This window comes from Xenopus tropicalis, chromosome 7, assembly GCF_000004195.4.
Source record: "Xenopus tropicalis strain Nigerian chromosome 7, UCB_Xtro_10.0, whole genome shotgun sequence".
NCBI classification, from domain to species: Eukaryota; Metazoa; Chordata; class Amphibia; order Anura; family Pipidae; genus Xenopus; species Xenopus tropicalis.
This window is the reverse complement of record NC_030683.2, coordinates 123479058-123492799: the sequence shown is the minus strand read 5'-3', so window position 1 is coordinate 123492799 and position 13742 is coordinate 123479058. Positions and strand designations below refer to the sequence as shown.

Below are 13742 nucleotides of genomic sequence, written 5' to 3'. Positions count from 1 at the left end.
TTGCATTCATTGTTCTACCTGCAGCTGACTGAAAAATGCCAGTTGTTAACTGGTTGCTATGGGTTACTGCCCACAGGCAAATTTGCTCAACATTAGGGGGGGGAAATCACAAAAGTGCTGATATTGAGACAAAATAAAAGTGGAGATAAATTTGTCGGATTTTCCACCTAATTCTCCACTTTTGTGAATTTGTCTTATAAACAGGCAGTTTTCAGATTTTGTCATTATACCGACATTTTTTTATGAATTTAGCTCTCAGTAAATCTGTCGGTGCCACAAACCCAGTCCCACAGCGACAGGAGCCTCGGGGGAAGGATTTTACCAGCAGGATTCTGCATTTCATTTGCCGTTTGTCATTTCTTTTTCCACAAAAGTGGAGAGGTTTGAGAATAAGGTGGAAAATCCGACAAATCTATCCCCACTTTTACTTTGTATTTTGTCTCAATATCAGCACTTTTGTGAATTCCCCCCAAAGAGTCACAATAATTGGCAGCACATCTCAGAAGAGCAGGCACAGGGCTCCATTGTGTCTTAAAGGGGAAATCCACCCAAACACAAAGTAAGCTTTTTTGAAAATTGAACATAATTTCAAGCAACTTTGCAATAAACATCAATTAAAAACTATGCAGCTTTTTCATGATTTTTAATGTAATAATATTGTTGGAACAGTTCCCTAAGCCCCGCCCCCTGTTCCCCTGCTGATCTGGCTGACTACTCTGTGACTCAAATAAAATGTAACAGTAGTCGCCTGTCCTCAGCCTGCCTTCAGCCTGCCTTCAGCCTGCCTCCTCCCAATCCCACAATCCCCTGCTGCACATGTGATGTCAATAAAGAAAGGAACATCCCAGTGCAATGCATTGTGGGTTATGTAGTTCCTGCATGCTGTCTGTAAGCTGTGGAGAAGTTGTTACAATTTATAACATTAATGTTTTAGTCCCTCCTCCCCTGCCAGGATTTCAAATAATGCAGGGAAGAACTGTTTTGCAGCTGGATTTCAGCATCTAAAATAAGGAAAATTGTTTTCATACTTACTGTAATTTTCCCTTCCTAGCTACTAAATATGTCAACATCAACACTGGGTAGATTCCCTGCCCCCATGCACAGACCATACACAACCCCCCCCTCCTGGAACCAGCAGTCTAATAATAAAGTCCAAGAAGGGAGGGTATGTTGACATATTTAGTGGCTGGAAAGAAAAATTACAGTATGAAAACAATTTTCCTTATTCCTAGCCACTATATGTCAACATAAACACTGGGATGTACCCAGCATTATAACCAAATTGGATGGGCAATAAAAAAAATCCACAGATGAATGCAGAAAAGATTTAATTAGAGTTATAGAACCAGAGGACTCCAGAAGCAAACTCTACACCTCCAGAGCCAACATTGAGACAACAGTGACTCATGAAGGTTTGGGCTGACTTCCAAGACTCCGTATGACAAATTCAATCAATAGGAACTTCCGCCACCGCTGCCCAGGATGTTGCCACTGCCCTAGTTAAGTGTGCCCTAATCCCAGTAGGAGCTAGCTTGCCCTGTAGCTGATAGGCCTTTGAACTCAGGATCACCAACCATCTGGACATAGAGGATGTGGAGGCAACCAGACCTTTTCTGGCCCCTGATGGGATAATGAACAAATTATTTGATCTTCTGAAGGGTTTTACCTTTCTAACCAGATCCAGGTTTGAGAATAGAGAATCTCCCGAGGAAGACAAATCAACTGACAGTGAAGGGAGGATAATTTCTGAATTTAAATGAAATGTAGAAACAAGTTTAGGGAGAAAAGCGATGTCCGGCTTCAGGACAATCTTGTCTGGCAGAAAAGTCATCTTTTCCTGACTTATGGACAAAGCCTGGAGAAGACTCACCCTAGCTGCTGAGGAAATAGTTATGGACAAAGCTTGCAGAAGACTCACCCTAGCTGCTGAGGAAATAGTTATGGACAAAGCTTGCAGAAGACTCACCCTAGCTGCTGAGGAAATAGTTATGGACAAAGCTTGCAGAAGACTCACCCTAGCTGCTGAGGAAATAGTTATGGACAAAGCCTGCAGAAGACTCACCCTAGCTGCTGAGGAAATAGTTATGGACAAAGCCTGCAGAAGACTCACCCTAGCTGCCGATGAAATAGCCACCAAAAACAAGGTCTTCAAGGTCAAATTCCAAACTGAGGCCTGGACCAGAGGTTCAAAAGGAGGTGAGGCTAAAGACTTCAAAACAATAAGTCCCAAGGTGGAGTAAAGGATCCCACTGGAGGTCTTAGTTTTAGCGTGGCCATAAAAAACCTCTTAATGACTGGATCTTCAGACCAGCAAACTCCTGTCATGGCTAACAAGGCTGATGGACCTAAGCTTTATCAGAGTGCTCTATACAGTCATAAATACTCACATAACTGCTGCTCTGATTCCTCTGTCAAAAGGAACATGACATTCCTTTGCTTCTATTATGTACACATGGGCTTCTGTATCAGATTTACTTCTCTCAGCTCAAACCTCCGGGGCATGGGTGTGAGTCTGCAAAGCTTGCTCCTCTCTCCCCTTCCCTTCTCCCTCCTCCCTTCCCTTCTCCCTCTCCCCCTTCTTCCTCCCTCTTCCTTGCTGTAATCTGGGCTGAGAGACATACAAATCACAAAATATTTCCTAACATTTGATTATCTGTAGATTATGGTTCAGGGTTGGATTTACCTTGAAGAACAACCATGAGAATGATCCTGTGTAAGTGCCTGTAGCGCTCCATCATGTCTCCCCCACAACTCTCCTTCTTCCTGCATTAAACAGCACACAGAAATATATATAATTACTGAAAATGAATAAAGAAATAACTGTATATGTATTTAGCTTAATGCATCCAACTTAAATCTATTTGTAAAAGAGGGACACAACACAAATAATGTATGGAGGTACCTGAGATAGTAAAATAACACAGCCTGCCTCTTAGCCCGGATATCATAGAATTAGCTCATGTATTGTACTGAATCTTCCCAGGCTTGGAAAGGCAATGATAATCCAATATGGTATTGGATCTGTGATCCAGAATACTTAGGTCCTGGGGTTTTCCAGATAAGGGACCATTCTTTAATTTGGATCTCCATACCTTAGATTTTTACTAAAAAACATTTAATAAACCCAATATGATGGTTTTGCCACCCAAATGGATTCTTGCAGCTTAGTTCCCATCAACTACAGGGTACTGTTTTATTATTAAAGAAAATACTTTTAAAATATGATGATTAAGTGGGATTATATATTGGACATAATTACATACAAAGCAACCAATAACCAATACAAGATTTGAAGAGGGCCCTGCCTAAAAGAGCTTGCAATCTATAAGGATAGGGTTATAATGATCTTTATTTCTAAATGTAATAGTATTTTGCACCCAATCCTGCTGTAATACTAAAGCTGTATTTGCCTTCTGGGGCTCACAGCCGCCATCAAGGAGGGACAGGTGCAGTGTCGGAATGGCCCACCAGGTGTCAGTGGTCCCTCCTGCTCACCCAACTATTTGCCTTGTTAGCCCTAAACCATGGCCTTTACTCAGAATAAATAGAGGAAAGGATAGATAATAGTATGTAAAAAGACGTAATTAGGAAATTAAAGTGAGTGAACAGGGAAGAAAAGGTGGTCTGGATATTGGGCCTAAGGTCTAAGGTTTTCTGGTGGGCACCCCAGTCCGACACTGGACAGGTAGGACTTTTCCAGGCCCGCTTCAACTCTCTGGATATAGTCTTTCTATTATCCTACATCAGCAGGGCCAGAACATAGAATGTCCTCTACCAAGAGATCCTGAGCTGCAGACTAGCAGAAGACAACAATAGCACATTGCCCACAAACCACATTAGATCACCCTCCTGGGGTTTGTAATGATTATACAGGAACTGAAACGTATGTAACTTCCATATGAAGCAATGAGTGGGCAGGGCAGTGTGACGGGGCAGGCAGGAGAGAAGGGGCTGAACTTAGGGCAAACTCCACTGCCCCTCCAATGAACTGACTTATTAGCACATTAATTACTAAAACTAATTATATGAACTACTTATTATAGAGTAAAATTAACTGTTTATATTTCTATATACTAAATTATATAGTTGGTTATTCTGCTCTGTAGCAACATCACTGGGCCCCTAAACTCTGGGAACAAGATATTTTTTTCCATGAACATATATTGCAGCTGTTTAGCAGTCAAAGCCCACTTGCCCCCTAAAGTTCCTGTCCCCCCAGCAGTTGCCGTGTCTGTCTCCTCTATAGTCTGTGAGTTTGTATCATAGTAGCACCTCCACATCCATCAACTTCAACTTTTTTTCTACCATCTACCTACCTGCTAGGTGATATTTCATTTTTATATTTAAAATATAACAAACCTGAATATTACTATTAAACCCCTAGTGACACAAGTGAGTGTAAGTAGTTATGTCATACTGCTAAAACAGTAAGCTTAAACCATCTATGACACAGGGTTGCATTAAAACAGAAGGAAAAGCATTTTGGCATTTTATTGCAACAGATTAGCTACAGTAGTGCAAGCTAGAATGCTATATTTATTCTGCAGAAAGCTTTACCATACCTGAGTAAACAGCCATAGAATCTCCCTGTCTGTTTAAGATAGCAGCTGCCATTTTAGCTTGGTCTCAGTAGCTTCCGTGCTGCAGCTCTAGCTGCTCAGATTACACAGTGTCGGGAGGGGGGAGTATATTCTAATGCAGTGACTCGGGGCAACATGTTGCTCACCAACCCCTTGGATGTTGCTCTCAGTGCCCCCAAAGCAGGTAGTTATTTTTAAATTCCTGACTTAGGGGCAAGTTTTGGTTGAATAAAAACAAGATTTCCTACCAAATAAAGCCCCTGTAAGCTGATAGGGTGCATAGAGGCTGCCTAATAGCCAATCACAGCCCTTATTTGGCACCTCCATGAACTTTTATGGTGCTTGTGTTGCTCCCCAAGTCTTTTTATATTTGACTGTGGCACCCGAGTAAGAAAGGTTCTAATGGGAGAGGGAGTGAATTCTTATGGGAGGGGAGGAGGAGAAGGTCTGGGGAGAGAGGAGCAAACTGAGCAGACTCCTTCCATGCCCTGAAGGATATTTCTAAGAGCAGGAAGTCTGACACAGAAGAACATGTTTCCACAAAAGAAGAAAAGAAATCCTGCATTTCTTTTGATAGGGGGCTTCTGTGAATTTCTTTCTGATAAAGCTTCCTGAGTTTTTACCTTTAGTTCTCCTTTAATGCTTTCACCTGCATTTAGTAAGGTGTGCCTACTGAATAGCAGAATAATGAAATGCCACTTGGAAAACACCAACAAGTGTTTACTTGATATTCAGCACTAAATGTGGTGCACACATTGCTGCACTTTAAGCAAACCACAGAGGAATGCACCGCACACACACAATTTCTGGAATTAGGGCCCTTTTCCTAGGATAAGTGCTTAATTGCACTAGATTAGTTATCATGAACAACCTAGCATCAGTTAGAATGTATTGGTTGGTATAGGCAACTGCGCTATCATTACTCCCCCCCCCAGCATGCCCACTGTTCATCAATGAGCCACTTCATTTTAAAATACTTCACATCATTCCTGGCTTGAAATGGATTTCTTTTAAATATATTTAATTATGGTTTAACCAACATTATGTTAATACTCAGCCCCTTTTGTCTCACTGTTACTGTATATATAAAAATATGGATCTGCACGCTGTATGAAGCAATACTTCAGTTTAAAAATAATTACTCACATCCGACCCTGCCTTACTGAGCTCCTGGTCTAACTACCCCATCTCAGCCTCACTCGTTCATTATGTTGGGTTGAAAAACCCAAATACTCTTATTCAACTTTGTCACAAACACCACCACAGTCGTACAAGACCAGGCGGATGGCTGTAAGGGTTAACACATCAACTACACAGTTTCTCGCTAACTCATGCAATTGACCCCAAACAGCCCCGACCCACCAGAACTTACAAACTGCCACCACCGCGTTTAAAGGCTACAAGCACCCAAGTCTAGATATTCTATTGCACCCTGACGCTTCACAAAGGCAAAGCACCCTAAACTTCTTAGCTAAACACTCTCACAGACACTCCCACAGACAATGCAAGTTAGTCTACAGACAACACACAACTTTCCCGCAAGCAAAGGAAGGGTTAAGCAGACACACTTTCCTTATAACTAGCAAGGGGTTAAAACACATTTAACATACACACTCTGCTTAAGGCATAAAGGTTTATTTAGAGCACAAAGACAAACTTATTAAATTTTATATTTAATAATCCAAAGTGGACAGTGCATATATTATATAAAAACAGTGAATGTTACAAAATGGCATACAAGTTACTAGTGATCGGCGGATTGCTTCGCGAAATGGATGAAAAAATTTGCAGAGGAAAAATTTGTCGCGCGACAAAAGAATAGCCGTGCAACTAAAGAATAGCCGCAGACGACAAAAGAATAGCCGCGGGCAACAAAAGAATAGCCGTGCAACAAAAGAATAGCCGCGGGCGACAAAAGAATAGCTGTGCAACAAAAGAATAGCTGCGGGCGACAAAAGAATAGCCGTGCAACAAAAGAATAGCCGCGGGCAACAAAAGAATAGCTGCGGGCAACAAAAGAATAGCCATGCAACAAATGAATAGCCGCGGGTGACAAAAGAATAGCCGTGCAACAAAAGAATAGCCATGCAACAAAAGAATAGCCGCGGGCAACAAAAGAATAGCCGCGGGCGACAAAAGAATAGCCGTGCAACAAAAGAATAGCCAGGGGCAACAAAAGAATAGCCATGCAACAAAAGAATAGCCATGCAAAAAAAGAATAGCCGTGCAACAAAAGAATAGCCATGCAACAAAAGAATAGCCGCGGGCGACAAAAGAATAGCCGTGCAACAAAAGAATAGCCGCGGGCAACAAAAGAATAGCCGTGCAACAAAAGAATAGCTGCGGGCGACAAAAGAATAGCCATGCAACAAAAGAATAGCCGTGGGCGACAAAAGAATAGCCATGCAACAAAAGAATAGCCGCGGGCAACAAAAGAATAGCCATGAAACAAAAGAATAGCCGTGCAACAAAAGAATAGCCATGCAACAAAAGAATAGCTGCGGGCGACAAAAGAATAGCCGTGCAACAAAAGAATAGCCGCGGGCGACAAAAGAATAGCTGTGCAACAAAAGAATAGCCGCGGGCGACAAAAGAATAGCCATGCAACAAAAGAATAGCCGCGGGCAACAAAAGAATAGCCACGGGCAACAAAAGAATAGCCATGAAACAAAAGAATAGCCGTGCAACAAAAGAATAGCCCTGTAACAAAAGCATAGCCGTGGGCGACAAAAGAATAGCCGTGCAACAAAAGAATAGCCGCGGGCGACAAAAGAATAGCTGTGCAACAAAAGAATAGCCGCGGGTGACAAAAGAATAGCCGTGCAACAAAAGAATAGCCGCGGGAAACAAAAGAATAGCCATGCAACAAAAGAATAGCCGCGGGCGACAAAAGAATAGCCGTGCAACAAAAGAATAGGCAGGGGCAACAAAAGAATAGCCATGCAACAAAAGAATAGCCATGCAAAAAAAGAATAGCCGTGCAACAAAAGAATAGCCATGCAGCAAAAGAATAGCCGCGGGCGACAAAAGAATAGCCGCGGGCGACAAAAGAATAGCCATGCAACAAAAGAATAGCCGCGGGCGACAAAAGAATAGCCGTGCAACAAAAGAATAGCCGCAGGCAACAAAAGAATAGCCGTGCAACAAAAGAATAGCCGCGGGCGACAAAAGAATAGCCATGCAACAAAAGAATAGCCGCGGGCGACAAAAGAATAGCCATGCAACAAAAGAATAGCCGTGGGCGACAAAAGAATAGCCATGCAACAAAAGAATAGCCGCGGGCAACAAAAGAATAGCCATGAAACAAAAGAATAGCCGTGCAACAAAAGAATAGCCATGCAACAAAAGAATAGCCGCGGGCGACAAAAGAATAGCCGTGCAACAAAAGAATAGCCGCGGGCGACAAAAGAATAGCTGTGCAACAAAAGAATAGCCGCGGGCGACAAAAGAATAGTCATGCAACAAAAGAATAGCCGCGGGCAACAAAAGAATAGCCACGGGCAACAAAAGAATAGCCATGAAACAAAAGAATAGCCGTGCAACAAAAGAATAGCCACGGGCAACAAAAGAATAGCCACGGGCAACAAAAGAATAGCCATGAAACAAAAGAATAGCCGTGCAACAAAAGAATAGCCCTGTAACAAAAGCATAGCCGTGGGCGACAAAAGAATAGCCGTGCAACAAAAGAATAGCCGCGGACGACAAAAGAATAGCCGTGCAACAAAAGAATAGCTGCGGGAAACAAAAGAATAGCCATGCAACAAAAGAATAGCCGCGGGCGACAAAAGAATAGCCATGCAGCAAAAGAATAGCCGCGGGCGACAAAAGAATAGCCATGCAACAAAAGAATAGCCGCGGGCGACAAAAGAATAGCCGTGCAACAAAAGAATAGCCGCAGGCAACAAAAGAATAGCCGTGCAACAAAAGAATAGCCGCGGGCGACAAAAGAATAGCCATGCAACAAAAGAATAGCCGCGGGCGACAAAAGAATAGCCATGCAACAAAAGAATAGCCGTGGGCGACAAAAGAATAGCCATGCAACAAAAGAATAGCCGCGGGCAACAAAAGAATAGCCATGAAACAAAAGAATAGCCGTGCAACAAAAGAATAGCCATGCAACAAAAGAATAGCCGCGGGCGACAAAAGAATAGCCGTGCAACAAAAGAATAGCCGCGGGCGACAAAAGAATAGCTGTGCAACAAAAGAATAGCCGCGGGCGACAAAAGAATAGTCATGCAACAAAAGAATAGCCGCGGGCAACAAAAGAATAGCCACGGGCAACAAAAGAATAGCCATGAAACAAAAGAATAGCCGTGCAACAAAAGAATAGCCACGGGCAACAAAAGAATAGCCACGGGCAACAAAAGAATAGCCATGAAACAAAAGAATAGCCGTGCAACAAAAGAATAGCCCTGTAACAAAAGCATAGCCATGGGCGACAAAAGAATAGCCGTGCAACAAAAGAATAGCCGCGGACGACAAAAGAATAGCTGTGCAACAAAAGAATAGCCGCGGGCGACAAAAGAATAGCCGTGCAACAAAAGAATAGCTGCGGGAAACAAAAGAATAGCCATGCAACAAAAGAATAGCCGCGGGCGACAAAAGAATAGCCGTGCAACAAAAGAATAGCCGCGGGCAACAAAAGAATAGCCATGCAACAAAAGAATAGCCGTGCAACAAAAGAATAGCCGCGGGCAACAAAAGAATAGCCATGCAACAAAAGAATAGCCGTGCAACAAAAGAATAGCCGCGGGCAACAAAAGAATAGCCATGCAACAAAAGAATAGCCACGGGCGACAAAAGAATAGCCGCGGGCAACAAAAGAATAGCCACGGGCAACAAAAGAATAGCCATGAAACAAAAGAATTTTCCGCTCAGATTCACTCATCACTATACAAAACAGTTATAAATTAAAAAGGGATAAAAAATGCAGAAACCTACATACATCACCAATAGAATGGTCCTATGTAATTCCTGTTTCCGGGGGGACGGAGAAATAGCGACATATACCTCCCGAGCAGCTCGGCCCCCAAAGGCATATAACTTCCCAGTTGTCTGGGCCATTGATATACAGGTTACAGGGTAGGTCACGCCCCTGTCCAATGAGAAAGGTGAGGGCGGATCACCATCTGGTGACTATTTTATTTTCCAGCCTCAAATACTTATGGGTATACACCTAATTATGGAACCATGAGCATTATGTGGGAAATGGAATTCTCTTTTCATAGACACCAAACACACCAGGCCTAACCCATATTATTCTGGTTTTATCAGAACATTGGATACAAATAAATTTGTTGGTTCAAGAATAACATTTTAATCGGTAGAATGAATTATTTGCCATGTAAACAGTGTCATTTAGAAATAAATGCATACCCTCACACTCTAATAAATCATTAAATAACATACATACATGACCCACTACAGAAGGATTAATATCTCTCCAACAATAAGTGAAACTTCAGTGAAGCCGCTGACCACAGAGGAAGTTAAGAGGAAGTGGCAGAAGCGGAAGTGCCGAACCATCTGCCTCTCATCTGACCATCTGTCTGTCATTCTAATACCAAAGGGGGGTAGTTAGGACATTGGTCCTGGCAATTATCTGCTTGTCTGGAACTCTAGTAAATAATTTTTCGCCAGGCATGAATTCCGCATTTCACCATTTTTTGCGGAATGGCCCCAAAAATTGGCCACAAAAAAGTGCAAAAAAAGTTGTGGTCACATAAAAAAGTCAAATACATTACGGCTGAATCAAGTCACGCAGCAGCCAAGTTTTACAAATTTTTTGTGGTTTGGTGAATTTTGGGGGGGATTTCCAATATCAGTGCCCAATATCAGTGCCAGCCGCATTAAAACTCATGTGGCTGAATGGAAGCAAATTCCTGCTACAATGTTCCAACCTCCAGTGGGAACCTTTCTAGCAGGGCAAGCACTAGGGGTAGGCAGAATGCTATGGGCACAGTGGTGGGGTGGTCCAATCCCTCTTCCAGTTCCCCTGGTCCAGTCCCTCTTCTCACTATTACCGCCTCCACAATGTCCCCCCACCTTGGGCGAGGAAGCAGCCCCTTTGAGCCAGTAACGGCTCGGGCAGCTATTAGCAGATAATGAATCAATGCAATATTCTGCCCCCATATCAGATGCCTGTGTTTCCCTAAACAGACCCCCCCGCTGCACAAGGGGAAGTTTCCTTTCCTGTAACCGCTAAAGATTTTTTAGTTTTTTCTTATTCATACATATAATAAACACCCTAAGCTGCTGTATGAAAACTTCATTATGGCCTGAAAATCTGTAACTCTGCTATTGCTGTGCCAAGCGCATCACCCAGCATTTTTTCAACACTGCCCAATATGCCAGCGGCCCCCGTGCCATGTCCAACCTCTTTGACCGTTTCTTGGGGAATATAATGCACCAACTGAATCACTGATATTTAATTTCATTAAGTGTTTGAAAAACAGGCAGCGCTCCCAGAGTTTAGTCCCTAAACAGAATTTGGTGGTGCCCAGAAGCATTTACTCACTGCTGCTCCCCTTCTATCTCAACCTGCTTGCTTGCTCATAGCCTGTACAGAGAGATACCATAGAACTATGGCAGCATAGGGATTCCCCTGTACTAAGCACAATTCAGCAGGAACAGCCCCCTAAGTTTGCTCATAGCCTGTACAGAGAGATACCATAGAACTATGGCAGCATAGGGATTCCCCTGTACTAAGCACAATTCAGCAGGAACAGCCCCCTAAGTTTGCTCATAGCCTTTACAGAGAGATACCGTAAAACTATGGCACATAGGGATTCCCCTGTACTAAGCACAATTCAGCAGGAACAGCCCCCTAAGTTTGCTCATAGCCTGTACAGAGAGATACCATAAAACTATGGCACATAGGGATTCCCCCTGTACTAAGCACAATTCAGCAGGAACAGCCCCCTAAGTTTGCTCATAGCCTGTACAGAGAGATACCATAAAACTATGGCACATAGGGATTCCCCTGTACTAAGCACAATTCAGCAGGAACAGCCCCCTAAGTTTGCTCATAGCCTGTACAGAGAGATACCATAAAACTATGGCACATAGGGATTCCCCTGTACTAAGCACAATTCAGCAGGGAAATGTTAGTATATAATAACCTTTCACACAAAAGCTCAAATAAGTGAGTTGTAAAGTAGATTTTTCATTCTATGAGTTGTGCCTAATCTATCTATATGAGTATAATAACCAGAGTACTTACCAGTGTTCACCTCATATCCAGCCTGGGTGTGGGACCGTGGGTAAAGGCACGGAGGGTCCGGGCACAAGGCATAATATCACTTACTGTTACTTTAGGGAAGTGGTTTATTAGACGTTACTTCCTTCTTCTCACAAGTAGTCGGGGAGTATAATGCATTGTATTCAGGGTCAGACTGGCCCACTGGTCCCATGCTGTCTGCCAGTAAAGCTAGTCAATTTCTGGGAGCTTCACACTAAATTAATATAGCCATGTGTTCCATAGTGGTACCCAGAGGGGCATGTCTGGTGTCCCTGCCACCCCAAGGCGGCCTTTAGGATGCCACCCCAACCTTGCACCCAAAAATTACAATTCAGAGCATCACAGAGGGGCGGGGCCATCACTAGTGCAGAGAGCTAATTTAAAAATCAGAATTTCAGCTAATAGATGCTTCACTCTGGTTGGGGGGAAACAATACCATTTTGTGCAAAAAATGCTCCTTTGGGGCACTGTGCCCCCAGCAACAGGAGGGGCTCCCAGTGTGGGCGGCCATATTGTGACACTAACATACAAATGATACTTAGTGCCCCAGTTTGCTCATTATGTGCATGTGTGTGAGAGCCCCAGCTCCCCAGGGCCAACAGCTACATTAAAGGACAACTAAATACTAAACTAATACTAAATAAATACTATAAACATTATGTACTTACTGCACAAGCCCAGGGATTGAGAAGCCTAATGATTTATGCTTTCAAAATTGTCCACAGGGGGCTGCCATCTTGTTACGTTGTTAGTTAAAATTTAGGGCTTGCACATGCTCAGTTTGCTCTGGGCTGCTGTTAGGAGGCGGAGCTTAGGGAACGTAGTAAATTATCAAAACAGCACATCAGGTAATATCTGCCATAGAATCTGATTAATAATAAGAATCATAATATGCAGACTGCACTGGTTCCTGTGTTGCCATGTAATGTAATGTGGGTTTTAGAGTTTTTGCATTGTTTAATGAAACTTTTCCCAGCTCTCCAGAGCCAGTGGCTGCATAAATATGCAAAATAATCCCCCAATGAGAATCCCAGCTGATGTGAGTAAATCCGGCTCCCTGTTCTCTGTTCCTGCAATTGGAGTTGGGAGCAATAAGCACAGTTTCCCAGCACTGAACAAGTCTGTCCCTTTATCCCCATGTCTGATTCTGGGGCACTAAGTGTCATTTGCATGTTAGTGTCACAACATGGCTGCCCACACTGGGATCTCCCTCCTGTGGCTGGGGGCATAGAGCCATTTTTTTGCACAAAATAGTATTGTTTCCCCCAACCAGAATGAAGTCTTTATTTCATTTTCAGTGCAAAACTCATTAATGCACAAGTTTTAGTCTAACTCTCTAAGCTTTTGTAAGTATACTCACCTACCCACTTGGTGTTTGACTCTTTCCCATTCCCGGACCTACCTGTTCATTGGGTGCAAACATGGCGGGTCTCCCTTACACAATGACATACCCATATGCCTTGACGTGGAGTGTCATTATGCTGAGCTTAGTGATGTTTTATTGATCATGGCACTAAACATTCGGGCCTATTTTGAGGTCCCTGACTGGTCACTCTTGTTGGGACTTGCCTATTTGACTCTCCAAGATTGCTGCCTGTCTCAACTTAGGTTTGATTCTTGCCTTGGAACTTGGAACTTGCCTTGGTTCCATTTGCCCTTCACTTCTGTATGTCTAACCCCCACCCTCGTCTACTCCTTGGTACCTCACTGGCCCCTCTGCACCCAGTGTCGGACTGGACTGCCAAGGGCCCACCAGAAAAGCTTAGACCTTAGGCCCACTTTCCCCCTTCTCTCTTCACTCTGTCTCTTAATTACTTCTTTTTACATACTATTATCTCTCCTTTCCTTCATTTCTTCTATTTCTTCTCATATAGAATTGAGTAATGGCCATGGTATAGGCATACAAGGCAAATGGTTGGGTG

The 13742-nt window shown here is 43.2% G+C and overlaps 1 protein-coding gene across 5 annotated transcripts in view; it reads right to left on the bottom strand.

The window, feature by feature from the left end:
* Positions 1–11907, bottom strand: part of LOC116412109 (B-cell receptor CD22-like) — a 69881-nt gene extending 57974 nt beyond the window's left edge. For 4 of the 5 annotated variants that reach the window (XM_031905670.1, XM_031905666.1, XM_031905667.1 and 1 more), the window contains exons 1-2: positions 9526–9668; positions 2684–2763 (exon numbers count right to left, since the gene is read on the bottom strand). In XM_031905670.1, the coding sequence (XP_031761530.1) occupies positions 2684–2763; positions 9526–9644 (199 nt within the window). In that variant the 5' untranslated portion in view covers positions 9645–9668. Of the gene's footprint in view, positions 1–2683; positions 2764–9525; positions 9669–11802 lie in introns of those variants that run through there. The other variant, XM_031905668.1, reaches the window with a different exon arrangement.
* Positions 11908–13742: the final 1835 nt, after the last annotated feature.